Raw genomic sequence first — 19934 nt, forward strand, 5'->3', positions numbered from 1 at the left:
CTTTTTTCAATTTAAGTGAATGTGCAAAGAAATAAAATTCGGGGATTCCCATTTTTTGTTTTTATGTAATAAATTTGTATCAAATTTCACTTTCATTCAGTCTGTAAGTGAAATTTGATCTCTTAACAGGTGCTTTTGTGAAAATGGCTCCATCAATAAGTAAACTGACAAAAAGAGCAAGAAAAGTTCTTTCAATTAAAGAGAAAATAGAACTGATTAACGAATATCGCAAGAACCCATCCGTTCATTTTTTATCTGAAAAATATGGTGTTGGCAAACAAACTGTACGAGACTTAATAAAAAACAAAGAAAAAATTTTGAAATATGAATCGGAAAGTGATTCAATTCACGGTTTAAAAAATAGACATACTCTGAAAAAATCCGAAAATCCAAAGGTTGATTTTGCAACATATGAATGGTTTCGACAAGAAAGATTTAAGGGATGTCCCATTACAGGTAATATTACTCAAATCCAGACATCCACATAAACTGAAAATTTCCTGCAATTTCTAGGCGAAATGATTACTGAGAAGGCAAAATATTTTCATGGTAAATTAAACATAAATTCCGAGTGTAAGTATTCATCTGGTTGGCTGGAAAAATTCAAAAATCGGCATGGAATTCGTAGGCTGAAATCCACAGGAGAAAAGGAGTGTGCTGATTATGTGTCTGCAACGATGTTTGTGGAAGACTTAAACGAATACATTAAAAATGAACAACTTACAACTGAACAAATTTATAATGCAGACGAAACCGGTCTATTTTGGAAGTGTTTGCCCCAAAATTCGTTGGCGAGTGGTGATGAATATTCTATTGAGGGGTACAAAGAGTCCAAGGAAAGAATCACAGCTTTACTTTGTGCAAATGCAGCTGGGACTCACAAGTGTAAATTGATGATAATAGGAAAAAGTGCTAATCCAAGATGTTTAAAAAATGTTAAATACATTCCTGTAGTTTATAAGTCTAATAAGAGAGCTTGGGTAACACAAGAGCTATTTCTGGAGTGGTTTAACAACAATTTTGTACCAGAGGTAAGAGAACATTTACAACGCATTGGTCTCGAAAAGAATTGCAAAGTTCTTTTGCTATTAGACAACTGTCCAGCACACCCGGATGTAAATGCAATGATATCTGATAATGTTACAGTAAAATATCTACCACCGAATTGTACATCTTTGATTCAGCCTATGGATCAAGGAGCCATTCGGAGTTTCAAATGCCAGTACCGTAAATTTATCGTGCAAAAACTTGTGGATTCTAATAGTCGACACGAATTTGTTAAATCTTTGAACATTAAGTCAGCTTTATGGACAGCAGCGACTTCGTGGGATTCTGTAACCCCACGTGTTTTAAATAAAGTTTGGAATAACTTACTATCTCAAGATGATGAAAATGATTCAACTTTTAGTTTTGAGATACAATCAGATGTATTAATACCACCTGGTTTTACAGCTGATGCTATCTCAAAGTGGATGGAGTGCGATATTGATGTCGCACCGTTTGCTATTGTATCTGATGATGAAATCGTTAACATGGTCAATCAAACAGAAGAATATGAGCTTGAGTCAAATTCAGAGGAATCAGATGGAGGTAATACGGTAGAAACCCCCACATTAGCTCAAGCAATAGAGGCTAGTAGTGTTTTGTTAAAGTTCTTAGAAAACTATACTGGTACAGGTATTTCAGAACCAGACAAAATACAAGTGTATCGCATACAAAGTCATTTACTTAAGGAACAAATGAATTCTAAAAGACAAACTACTTTAAACGAATATTTTAAATTAATATAAATATGCATTTATGTACCTATATGTATGTATATGAAAGTATATTATAAAAACAGTAATAAGATATGTATCTGTATTCATAAGTATGTTAATAGATGCAAATTTACATGTTCTTTTTAAAAATAAATAAAAATAATAAAATTTTTGAATATGTATTTCAAAAAACCTCTTTCAACCGTGTTTTCGATTATCCGTGCTGAGCCCGGTCCCGAGCAACCCGGTTAATCGAGGTACAACTGTACTTTTAAATGACGCTCGTAGGTTTCTTTGTCTGTTTGTGAGTGCCTGCACAGGCACAGGCCACACATTGAAATAACTATTGGATAAAAAAGCACACTCATACATATTTATTTATGTGAGCCACAAAATATGAATGTTGCATGTATTCACGTAGCTGTGTAAAATCCTACATTCTCACTGTGTATTTCGAATGCAGCTCCAGGCGTAGGCTCCTGTAAACACTTTCTCCACTTTCCGCCACAGCCGAGTTCAATAACTTTTTGCTGTGGCATTTTGAAATTTTATCTTTCCACGCAAAAATGGACTGCCAAATGTCATCGCGCAGTCTATTCGCGAAAATTCGATGCAGTGATGGTGCAGTGTGCCGTCGAGAGGGAAAGCTTAAAATGAAAAGCCTTTAATGGGGGGGTAAACGGAGACACTTTTTAGCCAGCATAAACAACAGGGATTCTGAGTGTGAAATTGCAGTCCCGTGGTGTCTATCGCACTGTGGTTACTTTGTAATCACATTCTTGAGGGTATTTGTTATAATTAATACATAGTGTACCTAGATTACTTTTTAAGGTCGCAATTACTTGTAATTATATTTGTAGCAATATTTGTAATTATGAACAATCAACAGCCATTTGTTACTAGGAATGCAGTTACTTTTAATAGCTCTAGTACTTGTAATTGTTGGTTACTTTTCCGATTAAATGTATGAGATAAAGTTCGCTTTACTAACTACTCGTAAAGTCTTCCCATTAGTAGACTACAGTCCATGAATTTCAACTGGAGCAATAACATCAGTTTCAGGTTTAGTTAAATGATTCCATGAGTATGATAATACATTTGTGGGACCACATCGAGACGCAGGCCTCAAAGAGGTGGACGAGCTTTGCCAATCATCCAAAAACGGTGTAAGCGCCAATTATATATTTATATGTAATGATCATGATTACTTTGATTATATTTCCATTACTATTAATTTGCGAAAACTTTCACTTCTATGACTTGAAATACTTTATGATTGTGATTATGATTATGGTTAATTTTTACGATTACTTTGATTAGATTTGCATTGCGAATATTTTTGCAATTAAAAGCAAAACAATGCTATTTTGAAAATATTTATTACCTTTTAAATACAGTAGATTCTGTTTTTATGTGGTTTTTTTTATGCGGTTTTGAAATAGTGCGGTTTTTTTTTTTAAGTTAAAAAATGCATGTCGACCTATCGGGAATTGTACATATAAACAAGATTCTAAGCCAGCTAAGCAAAAACTCATCACAGATTATATCAAAAATGCTAACCCTACAAGTATGGAACTGCCTGCATCACCATCCAGATCAGACGGAAGTGACGGAAGTGATTTTACGCCAAATCCTAAACGAATGCGCAACATGCGGGTTCTGATTCTATTTCTGACGATGTAAATTTATTTTTCGATTCTGACGTTTCTTAAATAAAGATATAATTTTCAAAAATACAATCTTTTGTTTATGCGATATTATTTAATTATTTCAGATTCATGCGGTCTATGGAACGTATTTATAGTTATAATATGGGACTAGTACCCTTTTTTTAATACATTATTTCAGATTTACGCGGTTTTTAGCACTTTTGAAACGTATCTGTAGTTTTACTATAGAACTGGTAGCTTTTTTTATGCTATTTTTTTATGCTGTTTCTTGCGGAACGTATATACCGCACAAAAACAGAATCTACTGCTCCAATTTTTAGTGAATTGTTTTTTTTTTATTTTATTTTATTTTATTAATTTCTTTTTTAAACTTCAGTTTGTCCTAACTTGCTTCCATTACCAGCTCACCATAAATTTGTTACTTCTGTTAACATTTTTTCATCCCAAATACATTAATGATTACCATAATTTTGCAATTACAATTACTTAAGGCCTATATTATTTTGAAACCATAATGGCATGCACATAAGGTCCTCATATTTTTATTATTACAGTCAAAATATGGACGCGATTACTTTTAGATTACAACGGCATTACAATTACGAATTGTTTAATTTTCATTTTTTTTTTGTGAATTCCGCTGTTACGACTACTTTATGATAATTTCAACGTTGTAGTTGCTTAAAAACCTTATTACCTTCATCACCATTAAAACCTTTAAAGCATATTACGATCACTTTTTCTTGGTTTAATATATTTTGTAATCAAGTATTTTAAAATCCTAACTTTTTAGATGTTGTTTGCATTAATTTCGGCATAATATAGTTTGAATTACTTTACTATAATGAGCACAAAAGAGCCTGAGGTCGAAATGCAAACCTCCAATAAATTTACTATAATTTACATTACTATGGGATTTGTTTCGGAAAAATGTTTGATGCAGATTCTAGTTATTTTGAGATTACGATTTAACTCTATGATTAATTAGGATTACTTTTGATAATGATTACGTAGCATAACGATTAGACCTGGTTTGAAAAAATATTATATATGTGATTGATTCTAGTGAGCTTGGGATCGCGATCAAATGCAAATACTTTCTGCTTTTCATTACAATTGAATTACAATTACTTTCCAATTTCATAGCTTTAAAGTGCCATCTATTTTGCAGTTTATACTTAAAATAATTTTGATCTCATTGTAGTTAGGATTACTTTTTGATGATGATTACTTTGTGTTACGATTAGACCAGGTTTGAAAAAGTATATGATCCCGATTCTAATAAGCTTATGATCGCGATTAAAGGTAATTACTTTAGGAAATTCATTACAATTTGATGACGATTACTTTTTAATTACAATTACTTTTTCATTACAATTACTTTCTGGTATCGACGCTTTTGCAATCAAATATTTTGAAGTGCCATCTATTTCGCGGTTTATACTTCAAGAAATGTTGACCTAATTGTAGTTAGGATTACTTTTTGATAATGATTACGTTGCATAACTATTAGACCAGGTTTGAAGAAGGTTCCCCTTATAATAATAGGACTATGAATAAGTTCGTGCGGTTTTACAACAGATGGCGTAACTTGATTATTATTCCATCGATCCACATTTCCAAACATTCATTGGAGAGCTACTGTCGTAAGGCACAAACGTCAGTATAAGTTTTTTATTTGAAGCGTAAACAACAATATTTTTACCACACTTGAAAATGTCGAATTTCGTGCCAAATAATGTGTTTTTGCGGGGAATTCTTCTTCATTATTTTAATATGAAGAAAAAAGCAGCCGAAAGTCATCGTATCTTGGTGGAAGTTTATGGTGAGCATGCTCTATCTGAGCGAACGTGCCAGAAGTGGTTTGCACGCTTTAAAAGTGGTGATTTTGGCTTGGAAGACGAAGAACGCGAGGGTGCGCCGCCAAAGTTCATGGATGCCGAATTGGAGGAATTGCTCGATCAAGATCCGGCTCAAACGCAAGAAGAGGTTGCAAAAACTTTGGGAGTTGATCAATCAACCATTTCCAAACGTTTAAAAGCCATGGGAATGGTCCGAAAGGTAGGCCATTGGGTGCCGTATGAATTGAAGCCAAGAGACGTTGAACGCCGTTTTATGGCATGCGAACAACTGCTTCAACGGCACAAAAGAAAGGGTTTTTTGCATCGAATTGTAACTGGCGATGAAAAGTGGGTCCATTACGACAATCCAAAACGTCGGGCAACGTATGGATACCCTGGCCATGCTTCAACATCGACGTCGGCGCAGAATATTCATGGCCTGAAGGTTATGCTGTGTATCTGGTGGGACCAGCTGGGTGTTGTGTATTATGAGCTACTGAAACCGAATGAAACGATTACGGGGGATGTCTACCGACGACAATTGATGCGTTTGAGCCGAGCACTGCGAGAAAAACGGCCGCAATACGCCGATAGACACGACAAAGTTATTTTGCAACATGACAATGCTCGGCCACATGTTGCACAAGTGGTCAAAACATACTTAGAAACGCTCAAATGGGATTCCTACCCCACCCGCCGTATAGTCCAGACCTTGCGCCATCCGATTACTATCTCTTCCGATCGATGCAACATGGCCTGGCTGACCAGCACTTCCGTAATTACGATGAAGTCAAAAAATGGATCGATTCGTGGATTGCGGCAAAACCGACCGAATTTTTCACAAAGGGAATCCGTGAATTGCCAGAAAGATGGGAAAAAGTAGTAGTAAGCGATGGACAATATTTTGAATATTAAATTTGTAACCATTTAACGTCAATAAAGTTTCAAATTTCGAAAAAAACCGCACGAACTTATTCATAGTCCTATTAATTCGTGATTAAATGCAATTACTTTGGGAAATTCATTGAAATTTGATTACGATTACTTTTTAATTACAATTACTTTTTCATTACAATTACTTTCTGGTTTCGACGCTTTTGCAATCAAATAATATGAAGTGCCATCTATTTTGCGTTTATTTTGAAAATGATTTCGTCTTACTTATAATTAAGATTACTTTTTGATGCTGCTTACTTTGCGTTACAATTAGACCTGGTTAAAAAAAATATATAGTACCGATTCTAATGAGCTCGAAATACAACTATGATACTTTAGCATTTTCATTATAATTTAATTACAATTACATTTTCATTACAATTACTTTCTGTTTTAAGTAGATATTCCCTTGCAAAGCACTACTTGCACAATTCGACTATTTTCACTTCTGTAATGTTCAATGTATTCTTGCCACCTTAACCTTCAATGCCAGTCGACCTTTTTATCAGCCAAAGCGCCCACCAAATATTTCCGTAGCGAAGTGTGTACTATAATCCCTATTTGAAATAAATAATGCGCTCATTGGGAATGCCCGCAAGCTATGCGGAAAAATTTAGTGCCAAGTGCATAAGAGCAAATACCTGTATGTGGCAAGCGTACACTGGTGCAGTTGCAGGCACAAACAAACCGCACCAACACATGCGCACTTTCAGCAAAAACAAGTGAAAACCCGTCACAATTTGTGCCAATGCCACTGCATAAGCCGATAAAGAGCGACCGCTAAAGTGTCGAAATACGACAGACAACAGATTCAAACTGTCGTTTAAGTATACTTTTCTACAAGTAAAGATTCTATGAATTTTTTCCACTACTTTTTGCGTTGTTGTTGGCGTGTGATGCTTTTTGCAGTCACGCGCCACTTTGAGTCACCACAGCAGCAGTGAAAGTCGCGTTGATAACGAGTGTCAAGTGACATGAGTACCGCAAAAGAGACAAGTGTGGCAAGTAAGTAATGCAGCAGGCGAAAATAACGTACATAAATATTATTATTAAGTGATGCGGCAATAATAAAGAAAAAAACAACTACAGCAAGAACAACAAGATGAGTTAAAACACTGTGTCAAGGTTCTGAGACAAGTAAACGAATCAAGGGAGGCGAACGGAGTGAGAGGCAAGACAAATGTGGCATCGATATGCTCTAAGAACGAGCAGTAAAAAGCAAAAAGTTGTGGCAAAAAAGTGCATTATCGAATGAAAAATGAAATCAAGAGAAAAGGTGTCAAATATACATATACGAAAATGTTAGTGTGAGAGAGAGTGCATGGAAAATATATACGGAAAATATATAAGATGAATCGTGGGCAATACAAATTTTACAGCAACATTGTCAGCAAGTTAGCAAACAAGCACGACGTGCCTTGTCGGAGCTATATCGGAGCTATGTATATTCTAGAGTATCAAATAACCAAAGAAAATAGGGAAAACTGTGGTTTTTGTTGGAGGAGTGAGAGGAAATATTAATCACTTGCCACTAAACTTTAGTTGTTGTAGTTGTTTTAGTTATTACATTGTTTGGGGAAGAGGAAATCCATTATTTTCTCGATAGATGGCGGTGGGGATCGATATCTCATAAAGTATCGATCAAACAATTTAAGGTTTATGTTCATTGTCAAGGTGACATTTCACACTAAAAAAAGTCGTTTGCAGTTTTTATCTGTTCCATTCAGTTGTGCGTTACAGAGTGTTAACAATGGAAGTCAACAAAGAGAAATTCGGTACATTTTACAGTTTTTCTTTGATAATGGCGAAAATGCAAGCCAGGCCGCTGAAATTTTGAACGGTGTTTATGGTACCACTTTTTTGTCTTTTTTTTGTTTTGGCGGGACAATTAACAAGTACAGCATTTGGACAATATATTAAGTCCATTGTACTGCACTCGGGTTCGCTTTTTAATTTTCTTTAAATCTATCCGATCTTCAAAGAACTCAGAGTAGATCTTGTGGTTCCAAAGAGCCAAGGTGGTCGCTTCTTAACACATCAGTGCCAAATACCTCAAGCTTGATTCAACACAGAAAGTAGTCCACCATCTCATCCTTCTCTCCACATGTTGCGCAGAGTACACTGTCTGTGATGCCTACCTTTTCCGTGTGTTTCGCCTACAGAAAGTATTCCGTCATCAGTCCAACTACTTGCCTGCAGTCCTTTAACCAGCTTCATAACAGGAGGATCTGCGACAGACATCTCGGACATGACAGGTAACATCATTTCCAAGCTCGCTTGTGAGTTGAAGTAACCCGTTTGCTAATCATGACTTTGATCGGTGTAGAAGGGAGTGGCAGAACGGATTTCGGGTCAAAGAAGTTGGCCTCAGAAGCCCCCATCCAAACTAGAGGTCTCGTTACCCGCAATACCCCCAGCCTCGATTTACAGGACTCAACTACATTTGAGGTCCTTGGAGTGTTGTCTAAGGCAATGAGCACAACTTTGTTGTCCCTACATACACACACAGATCTGACTCTCCACCTGTTTTCCACAACAAAGTTCATTACTTCTTGAACAGCGTACACTTGAGCTTGAAGCACGGATGCGTACATTCCAAGAGAAAAGTTTAGTTTTGTCCCGATGGATTTCTCGTAGACAACAGAGCAGGAGCCGTACTCCGTTCTGAACCCATCCGGGAAAATGCGAAAACAGTGTTGCCGCGCTCATTTTCAGAGTTTGACCACAATTGAGCCCCTGGCAGCATCGCACCGTATATCTTTTCAAGTACGACTGCTGATGACATGGAGTCAAGGGGCATGGGGAGAATAGTTGTTGCCGATATTGTAACATCTAATTACGTGCAATTTTCGCTTCGTCGATTCCGTTTAGGGATTTTGGATGTTAAAGAAAATGTCGATAAAATCACAGAAATAATCGAAGTTTACTGAAGTTGATAGTAGTCGTAGCAGTGCTCAGCGGCTAAAAATCGACCATGAAACAGTTTTAAAATATTTGCGCAAAAATGTTTCGGGTAAATAATGCATCTAATTTTCCGCAACTTAATATATTAAATTAAATTAAAATTAAAAATTTATGTATCTACGAAAAATACGTGAAACACAGAAAAAATTTTGCAGAACTCAATTATTTTTTTTTTTACTTCCAAAGCATAAATGGAAAGTAAAGTCTTTGTCGGACCTCAAAAGCAGACTCTTAAGATTTTACTTTGTTTTAAAGTATCGAATTATATAAATAATTCTAACATCCATATACGCCAAATTCAAAAGGCTTTTATGCCTAAAATTTATTACGAAACTATTCAATGAATTCATAACGGCTTACGTAAATAAACATGGCATAGTAAACTCATAGCCACTTATCAAATTTTCAACTGTAATAAAATTAACTGCTGCCACAACCTATTGCTTTTCTGAAGTGTTTGAGTTATTCCTAAACTATTTTATTACACTGTTTATAACCCAGCAACAAAAGCAATATCAGATAACATATTTTATTAACTGATTCGCATTTCTGACAAACGAATAGAATTTCGATTAAATTTTTATTGCTTACACGCAGACAAATGCACACCTACATGCGCGTGTGTGTGGGCGAAAACAGTAAAGAAAATTCATGTGCTTCGAGAGTCAGTAATATTTAGTGTCAGAGAGAAATTTCCATGCTTCCAAATATCCAGTCTTCTTAATAAGGCTTTATTACAAATAATTCAAATTTAATGGCATTCGTTTGAATTAGCATTTAAAATTGAATAAATAAATTCTGCCAAAAACTTCATTGAAATTTATATGAAATTAAATTAAAAGATAACAGCGCACATAAAAACGTAAATACGCAAAAGTCAACATTTTCACTAATATTTATTTAATACAATTGGAATTTTAGTTACATTATTACCATACTTCAATAAAATTTGCAATAGGAAATTAGAAACAAGAACTTCATTGTTAGCCAGCAATAACAAAAACATTATCACAATTAAATGTTATCATAAAACATAAAATGCGACTGTACATCATAAAATAATGCTAAATATATTTCAACTGCTTTAGCAACAACAAACTGAAATATTTTATCTGTAAAACAAAATTTCGCTAAACACAAAAAAGTTTTACTGCCTTGTTAGCAAGAAAATATTAGCAAATAAACAAAGCACAGAAGGCCGGCTATGTAGGGACACCAGCTGGTAATATGAGAATAGAGAATGCTGAAGATCCCAGTAGGAAATCTCAATTTAAAATTAGCAAAAATTGCAATTTTTTTTTTCCTTTCCCGACAAGACTCAGTCTTGCGTTGGTTTCGTTAATCTAGTTTGCTTTCTGACAGGGTAGGTGATTAGCCTGCCGCTACCAGTCCTAAGTAGTCGGAATGCTCACTTGTCGTTGCTTAGGATAGTAGCTACATATAAAAGTTGAAAATTTTTACGAAATGCAATTCCATTCTACGTCTCAGTTGATGATCACTCAAATAGTGGCAGATGAATAAATCTCGCAGTTTAGCGCTATTTCGAGTGCTCTATGCTGATTACTATTCTGTTATTTAATGAATCAATAGAAAGCGTTAAAGGCAATAAATTCACAGGAGTTCTTTGGTATGTTGTTTAGAATAAGAAGCTGTTTAAGATGCCTGCAAAATATATCATCATATCATTTTCATGCTTTAGTTGTAATGTTGATGATCTTCCAAGTAAAAAAGCCGGAAGTTTTAATATATATATATATATATATAATTGGTGCGTACACCCTTTTTGGGTGTTTGGCCGAGCTCCTCTCCGTATTTGTAGTGTGCGCCTTGATGTTGTTCCACAAATGGAGGGACCTACAGTTTCAAGCCGACTCCGAACGGCAGATATTTTTATGAGAAGCTTTTTCATGACAGAAATACACTCGGAGGTTTGCCATTGCCTGCCGAGGGGCGACCGCTATTAGAAAAATGTTTTTCTTAATTTTGTTGTTTTCACCGAGATTCGAACCGGCGTTCTGTCTGTGAACTCCGAATGGTAGTCGCGCACCAACCCATTCGGCTACGGCAGCCGCCGGCCGGAAGTTTTTGCAAACATTGAATTACAGAGTAGGGATAAATAACGAAAAGGAGCGCACTTAACAAATAAATGCCCGAATATATAGTGCACATGAAATCTGTCGGTTCTAAGATGAACTGTAATGTGGAAGCTGGTCTCTATGCGGAGCCGCTCAATATATCGGAATCAATCCGACTTCCTGACTGTGCTAGCGTGTTCCAGGCAGAACTACTAGCGATCAGAGAAGCATGCAAATCACTAAAACACTACAAAGAAATTGGTTCAAGAGTGGCGATGTTTTCAGATAGTCAAGCAGCTATCAAGGCCTTAGCTTCCAATTCCATATCATCCAAACTAGCTTTACTGTTTGGAGAGGAATTAGAATTGCTTGGTCATTGGCTTTAGCCAGCCAAAATTATCAATCACAAAAATATATGAACTGAAAGTAAATGACTGAACTTTTTGTAAATAAAAGCAATTAGTTTTTGTGGAATCTGGTATTTCGTGCCCGTTTGGCCTTTCACCAGTTGGAATTTGCAATTTATAGTCAGTTACGATAAAATAGAAAACTTAAAGCGTAAAGAAAACCAAAATTTATAAATTATGCTAATGGCATTTTTCTTGGGTAACACAAATTTTGGGTTCGGTGAGAGCGAAGCTTCCGCCCATGATATGGATAGTCAGCTGGTAATGGCTAATTTTGCTATCGAACACAACTAATCACCTGTTCGAGTTATAGACTCTTAGCGACTTATTTTTTATGACAAAAATGAAAATATTAGCTTGAAAAAAATTAAATTACTCATAGAGAAGTTACATCGGTTTCTTCTTTATACTTTGAAGGGATGGACAAAGAAAATTTTTTTCTTTGACAATTTATTTATTTCTTTAATTTATTTGAAAAAAAGTATTTTTATTTAATTGCATTTTTTTATTTATTTTAATTTATTTAAAAAGAATTTTATTTATTTTTTCATTTAGCTAAAGGGAAAATATTTTTATTTACATCTTCCAGCCATGCTTCATTCATCTAATTTTGTCTTCTGCCCTCACGAAATAGAGAATAATTTTAAAACCAAAAATCTGCTGAGGGACAGGCTAGCAAATGCAGCACTTAGACAAAATTAAATTCATTGCACTGCACTCGGATTAATTTTCTTTAAATCTACTCGATCTCCGAAGAAATCTGAGTAGATCTTGTGGTACCAAGAAGCCAAGGCGATCGCTTCTTAGCACATCAGTACCAAAGACCGCGAGCCTGATTCGAGCGAAGACGGGGCAGATGCACAGAAAGTGGTCCGTCGTCTCATCCTTCTCTACACATGCTGAGCATAGTGCACTGTCTGAGATGCCCACATTTTCTATATGCTTTGCCCATAGAAAGTATTCCGTCGATCGGACACAACAGGAAACATCAGTTTTGTCCATCTGCAGCCTCTCTCAGCCTGCCAAGCTCGTTTGTGAGTCGAAGTAGCTGTTTGCTAACCGTGGCTTTGATGGCCGCAGAAGGGAGTAGCAGAACGGATTTAGGACCAAAAAAGTTGGCCTCAGAGCACAGTCTGGCTAAAGTGTTAGGGATCTCGTCACCCATTTTATGACATAGTGGGGTTTGATTAATAATTGGTATTGCTGTTGTTGTAGCAGCATACAAAATCTCCAGACATGAGCGGATAATGTTACTGGGAGGACAGTCCTTGGGACGGGGCCGGGACCGAACCGTGCCGGTAACGTAGAGCCGACTGCTTTAGGAACGTATAATATAACGTTGATATTCGGTGTAATTGCACTTTTTGTGATAAAAAATGGCACTATTTTTTTTTTTTAACCTTATCAATTTTCTACAATCATACTATTTAATATTTGTAGGTATACTCTTCATCCGAAATGAAGCCACCGATATTGGCAGATGGTCAGACAAAATTTAAAACTGAAATTCATTCAGCATAATATAAAACCGCACTCTGGATGCCTCTACTATTCACTAAAGAAAACAATTTCCAGCTGGACCTTAATCAGAAAACAATTGTACGAACAGATGCGAAATCATGTAAATTTATGGTTACATCAGCCACTTTATATTTGTATTCTCTAATGAATTACTACAAATTAAATTTTACTTATTTACATAAACACACATGCCAACTTTCTTTCACATATTAAGTAAACACGTTTGTGCATCCTTTGAAGGCATTGACTCGTAGGCGGCAGCAGTCAACCTTAGACCATGACAAATGCCTGCAGTGCTGACTCTCAAATAGGCATTTAAATTTAATATGCCTAATAACTTAATGCAATTGAAAGGGATTTCCCTGTTAGACACTCACATGCACACATTCCAGTATACACAGCAGGAGTCCATTATTATGTTAGCGTATTTTATACCGTAAGTAATTATTCTAATTTGTAAGGCTTATATGCGCTGCCGGCATTTGGCAGCTTTTCGTTACAAGCGTGTGGTTATGAATGAACAAATGCTGCTGAATGACTGCAGGCAATTTGCAATTAATTTATTACAATTAGACAATATGTGAATGACTACAGAAAATAATGTACAACTATAATATGTACAGCTATTGCATGTACGTAAGTATGTGAAATGATATGGGATGGTTAAGCGCTCAGGTACCAGTAAGCATTCTGATGTGGTCAGGTGTTGATTGGTCGGCTGAATGGGTGGTTAAGTTTTATCGCCAGAATTAAGGAGTACTGAGATGAGTAAGGTTTCCAAGTACCTGTTTCACGTATTACTAACTAATGACTTAGTTGTAATTGCTGTAGCAGCATAAACATTCCCTATGCTTGCACGGGGAAAGGTGGTGGAGCGAAAGTCCTTGAATGGTAACGTAGAACCGACTGCCGTAGGAACGAATTGATAACGATAAGGAGGCTGCTGTTGTTGTAAAGAAACGATTTGCAATATTTATTTTGAGGAATACTGCTGAAATTCCGCTCTTTAGTAGAATAAAAATCTGAATCGCTCTGGTAACATAAACCCGGCTGTTTTTGAAGCAGCAAGGCCTGTTCACTTTCCATGATTTGATAAAAGGGGGAAAATTTCCCAAAAATATCAAAGCGAACCTAACAGATTTCCATTTCTAGTTTTTTTGAAAAAGTAATAACTCTTTTTAAAATTTACGTTACCGGAACGACACAGATTGCGGATGCGGTCAAGGACTATCACTACAACAGCATTCCTCGTGCATGTATAGAGAATGTTTATGCTGCAAAAAAATATGGCGGTCGCAGCCTGTTAACACCTATCTGTCCGTATTAGAAATTTCTACATATTTCTTCTTCTTAGCTTCACAGTTCGTAGGGGACCATGGCTTCATCAACAATTTTTGTCCACATATTTATGCTTAACTGCAAATTGAAGCAAATTTTCTAAATTCCAGTTGGAATTCTTTGAATAAATTAAAGATTGTTTAACAAAGGTTAGCAGAAAAGTTGCGATTTATAAATAATTTTGCTTCTGTATCATAATTTAAGCCAACCAGTTCAACTTTTCTCTGCAAAGCATATTTGTTTTCTAATTTTATTCACTTATGTGTGTGCAGCCGTCGGTGTCAAGAAGTTGTTTGCCTTAGCCTTGGCTTACTTTCCAGATGCCACTTGCCATTGGGAAATCTGGAGCATACAGTGGGTGAATAACTCTCAACTGTTATGCCAACAAAGTGAAATATATACATCAATATTTATCCTAACTGTACCAACGGCGGTTATGCGTGTGGGCAATGTTGGTTTACCGCCACCTCTTGAGAAAACAGCGGCTATTTATATTGGCTCATTTCTGCTGTGCTGTTTTGATTATTCGCTTGCATCGAAAGTTGCTGTATTATATTTAAATCGCAATCTACAGCTAGCGAAAAATCATCGGATTTGTTTGTTAAGTTTTATAGAATATTAGAAAAAAAATATTTAAAATGAAATAATGAATAGCAAAAGGTAATTTTTTTCTTGCCACTTGCTAATAATACGAGCATTGCGTTTTATTGCGATCTTTGCCACAAAACTCTTCAAATTTGGTCTCATCAATTTTACGCCTAACAAAGAAGGCTAATGACCTTAAAATTATGTTATCTAAACATATTAATTGCCCAGTTAATAATGCAAGAATGTTAACTGCTAATTCGTCAGTTGTTGCTGCAAAGAAGAGGGTTCAACTGCACCTACTAGTATGCCATCATTTCTAATATAGCAGCCAATCATAACACGAATGCTCTCTCGAGTTTATCGTATGTACGCATAGTTCACAACATTGTTGGTGCCAGTACTAGCACTTCTTTGCGTAGTTCTACTGCTGCTGTCGCAGCTGCTGCTGATCTATCACCTTCACGCTCTGTTTATGCAGCTGAGAATGCTGCACCGATGTCCGAAGCTGTTGTTGTTAGTGCTGCTGTTTCTGATACGGCTGGTTGTCAGCAAACGAATATTCTCTCGGCTTTGTCACATTCTAGTTATTTTATTGGCAATGATGCTTCTACTTTTTTGCTGCTGTTGTTGGTCTGACGCCTACGCAGTCTGCGTTTGATCAAACAACACCGATGCCGGTGAGCACTGAGTATACGAGAGTTGAGAAAAGTAGACGTAGGAACAATTCAGTATTGTTTGCCTTATTCGTTTCATTCTCTCAACTGCTTGACAAATGTAATTTTGTGAATTTCGGAACTTTACAAACGAACTTTAGAACTAAAAAAACGGTTGCTGAGGAAAACAATCAGTCGCTGTGTACTTATGTGAATTTCTTTAATTAACAGGTTCCCGCTTGCGACCGAATTTGTTGTTCTCGGCATCTGGCGGCTCTGTAACTCCAAGATTGTTATATCGGACGGCGCTGTTGTAACCGTAATTGCATATCGCTATGCCTGCGTTAGATGTAAACTATTTCTCTCCTTTTTGCTCAGAAAATCGTTACCAGCATTCTCAGAAAACCGCCTGATGAGACAATTGCGTATGTACCATCAATGGTACAAGCCGTCCAATGGGAGAGGCTTCAGTGTACCAATAGTGGTATATGCCGGCGGGAACGTGTTAAATTCCGTACACCGCAAACTAAACTGGGCACATCAAATTTGTAAAGGGCACATCAACTAACTTTCAAGTATATCAGACCTAGAGTTTAACAAGTTTTTAAGGTTAGTTGAGAAAACGATCCCCAGACAGTTTCAACTATCATTTGCTACAAACTTAAGAACAGTGTAGAATATTCTGAAATAAATTTGTATCATAGAATTTAATACTCACCAGTTGAACTCATTCACAAATATTTTCATATATCAAAATTTAACTATAAATAAAAAATGCAAGCATATGAGGCAAGTTCAAGCCAATTTAATTGCACATTCCCTTTCAACCTTGAAAAAAAACAACTAACCACTTCCAACAATTAATTATTACAATGTGTAAACAAACGAGCAGTCGAAATGAAAAATGGCTTCAGAATTATACTCAGAAACGTGATGTTGAAAAGCGGAAGCGTAAAATTCAAATCAGCATAAATTCATGGCAAAGCCGCAAATTTCACACTTTTCACTTGCAAAGCGAAAAACTAAGAAATGAATGGCGGAAGGAGTAAAAACAAAACTAGAGAAGAATATCTTTAGAACAACGGCGGAAAAAGTGCATGAAAATGCATTAAAATTTGTATGTAAGAGACGCCAAAATTGCGCGTTTCAAAGTAGTAAAAAAACGTAGGAAATTGCGGAGATAAAAGCGCTGCAATCAAGGCGCATAAGTTGTTGCAAAAGCCGTACTAAGGCAGCAGCAGCGCCAGCAGTAACGTCAACGGCTTTAAGGCAACTGCTGTATGTAAATGCGGCAGTAGCTAAATGAAAATAGATGTCGCCGCCGAATGCTCAAACGTAAGTATGTTACAAGAATGCAAGGAGGCCCATCTATCCGGAGCCTGTCTGGCCAACTGTTTGACTAACTGTTTATTTGTGCGTTTACCGTGTTGTGTGCCTGTCCGCGTTCTTGCTTGTATTTGCGCTTTGGCGGTTATTGGTATTTGTGTTGGGTACGCAAATATCATACAAGTGCAGTCACACATACATACATACAAACACGGAAAAGTGTATACGTCAGCACAGATGTTTATGCCTCCTTATAAAATTACAATAGAGTTTTTGGCTTTTTGCCCGCAAAATCATTTCATTTAATTTTGTTACAGCTGAGCTGCAACTGCAACTGTAGCTGCAGCTTTAACTTCACATTTATTTGCTGCTTCAGTTTCATTTTCGGCTACTTCGGCTGGTTGCGGTTTGTTAGCTACGAGCGGGGAGTTTACTTGGCAGTCTAGATTAAATTTTTACGCTTCGCATTGCCGGGTTTTACGCTGAATTGGTTTTATTCTTTTAATTTTTAACATTTCTTCTTAAGTTTTTATTCCTTTAAGCCTCTTAAACGCATTAGAGGCACATTTTTGGTGACTTTTCGCATTTTCTAATATACTTTGTCAGCAATGTAACGATAGTTTCTACGTCACCTACATATAAATTTTGCAACGTAATAAAATTTTAGGATAAAGCGTGGGCGGAAGAAATAGCAGTTGGATGATAATCTATAAAATATACTCAAATATCCAAGGCGGTGTGATTTTGTAATTATTGGACTTAAATTTTCTTAACTTAATTTGAAGAAAGTGAGTAATAAGAACAAGAGGATAGGAAGATAGAGGATGGATATTATTATATAAAGAATATATAAGAAGGACAATTACTGAGACAGAATGAAGAATATTGATGAGCGAGAAGCGAAACAAAATTCAAGGCGAGTACAGAGCTGAGAAAAAGGGAAGAAAGAAAACGATAATAGTAACGATACGAGGGGTGCCTTTTATATTTCGGGATTTGGCAACCCTGGTGTCGCAATCTGGCAACTGACAGCTGTATCGCAAAGTTTGACATTTTTTGGCTTTTACGTACTCAGAACGTTTTGAAATACCAGCGCTATTTGTGCTGTTTACAGTAACTTAAAAGATTCATCTCGGTCCAAAAATGGAATTAAATCATGAACATTTTCGTGCAATTATTTTTTACAACTTTCGACGTATTGCTGAGTTAACATTACATGGATGAACTTAATTCATGTTTTGGCGATGAAGCTCCATCAAAGACCAGTGTTTATCGATGGTATGGTGAATTCAATAGTGGTCGTAGTTCACTCCAAGACGAATTTCGTGAAGGTCGTCCAAAATCAGTTGTTGTTCCGAAAACCATTGATGCTGTGCGCGAACTGATATTGCAAGATCGTCACGTGACCTATCGTGAGATTGAGACAATCTTAGGCATTAGTGGGACCAGCATACATTCAATATTGCATAAACATTTGACTGTCAAAAAAATTTGTTCGCGTTGGATCCCACACTGTCGCCTGTTTTTTCGGAAAAACTGGATATGTCGCAACCGTACCACTAGAACAATGCAGAACAGTAAATTCTGAGTGGTACATAACCATTTATTTTCCAGTTGTCTTCCAAGAAAATAGGAAAACCAATCGCCAAAGACGGATCACTCTTCACCAGGACAATGCGAGCTCTCACACATCGGCTCAAACAACTGCATTTTTGAGCACCCAAAACATCGAAATAATGGGTCATCCGCCGTATACTCCTGACTTGGCACCGAATGACTTCTTTGTATTCCCGTACGTAAAAAGCAAACTGAGAGGTCAACGTTTTTCGACACCTGAAGAAGCGGTTGCGGCATTCAGAATGCATGTTTTGGAGGTACCTCATTCAGAGTGGCAAAAGTGCTTCGACAATTGGTTCAAACGCATGCAAAAGTGTATAGATCTTCATGGAGAATATTTTGAAAAACAATAAAGTGATTTTCGATGATTAAAATTTGTTTTTGTTCTCTAATTCCGACATATAAAAGGCACCCCTCGTAAGAATAAAAAAGCAAAGTAAAAGGGCAAAAAACTGTGAGAACTGAGAAGTAAGGCGAATTAATTTAAGGTTAAGGCTAATTTAAGGTTAATCTTGAAAATTTCTAAATATTATGATAAAAAGGTAAACAAATGTGATGCCAACATAAATTAATAAAAAAAAAATAATTAAAAATTAACTACTCGCACTGCTATTTTTTGCAGTTATATATATTTATAACCTTAATATTCGATTTCTTAGTACGCGTTTCGTTTCAAAAGTGCGTGCAAAGTCAGAGAGAAGACACTACTGGCGCGTATCGAGGCTATGCTTAGTTAGTAGCGCCTCTTGGATGAACACTCAGCAAGTTTCAGCCAGATCGCTCTATTTCTTTGTGTTTGGCATTCCTTTGAATCGCGGAAGTCGAGTGATTTTCCAAAAATTAATGGAAATCGGCTTCCAACTCATTTCACATCCCCCTATTCTGCTTACTTTGCTCCCATGAATCACTCGAACCACAATTTGTTCCCTAATATGAAGAAATGGCTGACGGGAGAAAGATTTTGTTCAAACGAGGAAGTGATTGCAGAAATGATTGGCTGTTTTTCTGACTTGAACAAATTCTGTTATTCGTACGGGACCAATAGTATTGCACAAATTGAAAAAAACCTAAAAGGAGCCCATGTCGAAAAATAAAAAAGGTTTACCGCAAACAATTAAGTAGTTTCTACTTTTGCACGTACTTTTCAAACGATCCTCGTACTATATGCTACATAAACTCAAAAATAACAACTTTTTTGCCTTTAATTTTACAAAGCCTTTCACTGTTAGCACTGTTTG

General features: G+C 36.3%; 1 protein-coding gene across 1 annotated transcript; it reads left to right on the forward strand.

The window, feature by feature from the left end:
• The first annotated feature begins 677 nt into the window (after positions 1–677).
• On the forward strand, positions 678–15736 carry LOC128861946 (jerky protein homolog-like). Its single transcript, XM_054100320.1, has 3 exons — positions 678–885; positions 955–1677; positions 15426–15736. Exons 1-3 carry the CDS (start codon positions 678–680, stop codon positions 15734–15736), a joined length of 1242 nt encoding a protein of 413 aa, XP_053956295.1.
• The last annotated feature ends 4198 nt before the right edge of the window (positions 15737–19934 follow it).

Source organism: Anastrepha ludens, chromosome 4 (genome assembly GCF_028408465.1).
Source record: "Anastrepha ludens isolate Willacy chromosome 4, idAnaLude1.1, whole genome shotgun sequence".
NCBI lineage: Eukaryota > Metazoa > Arthropoda > Insecta > Diptera > Tephritidae > Anastrepha > Anastrepha ludens.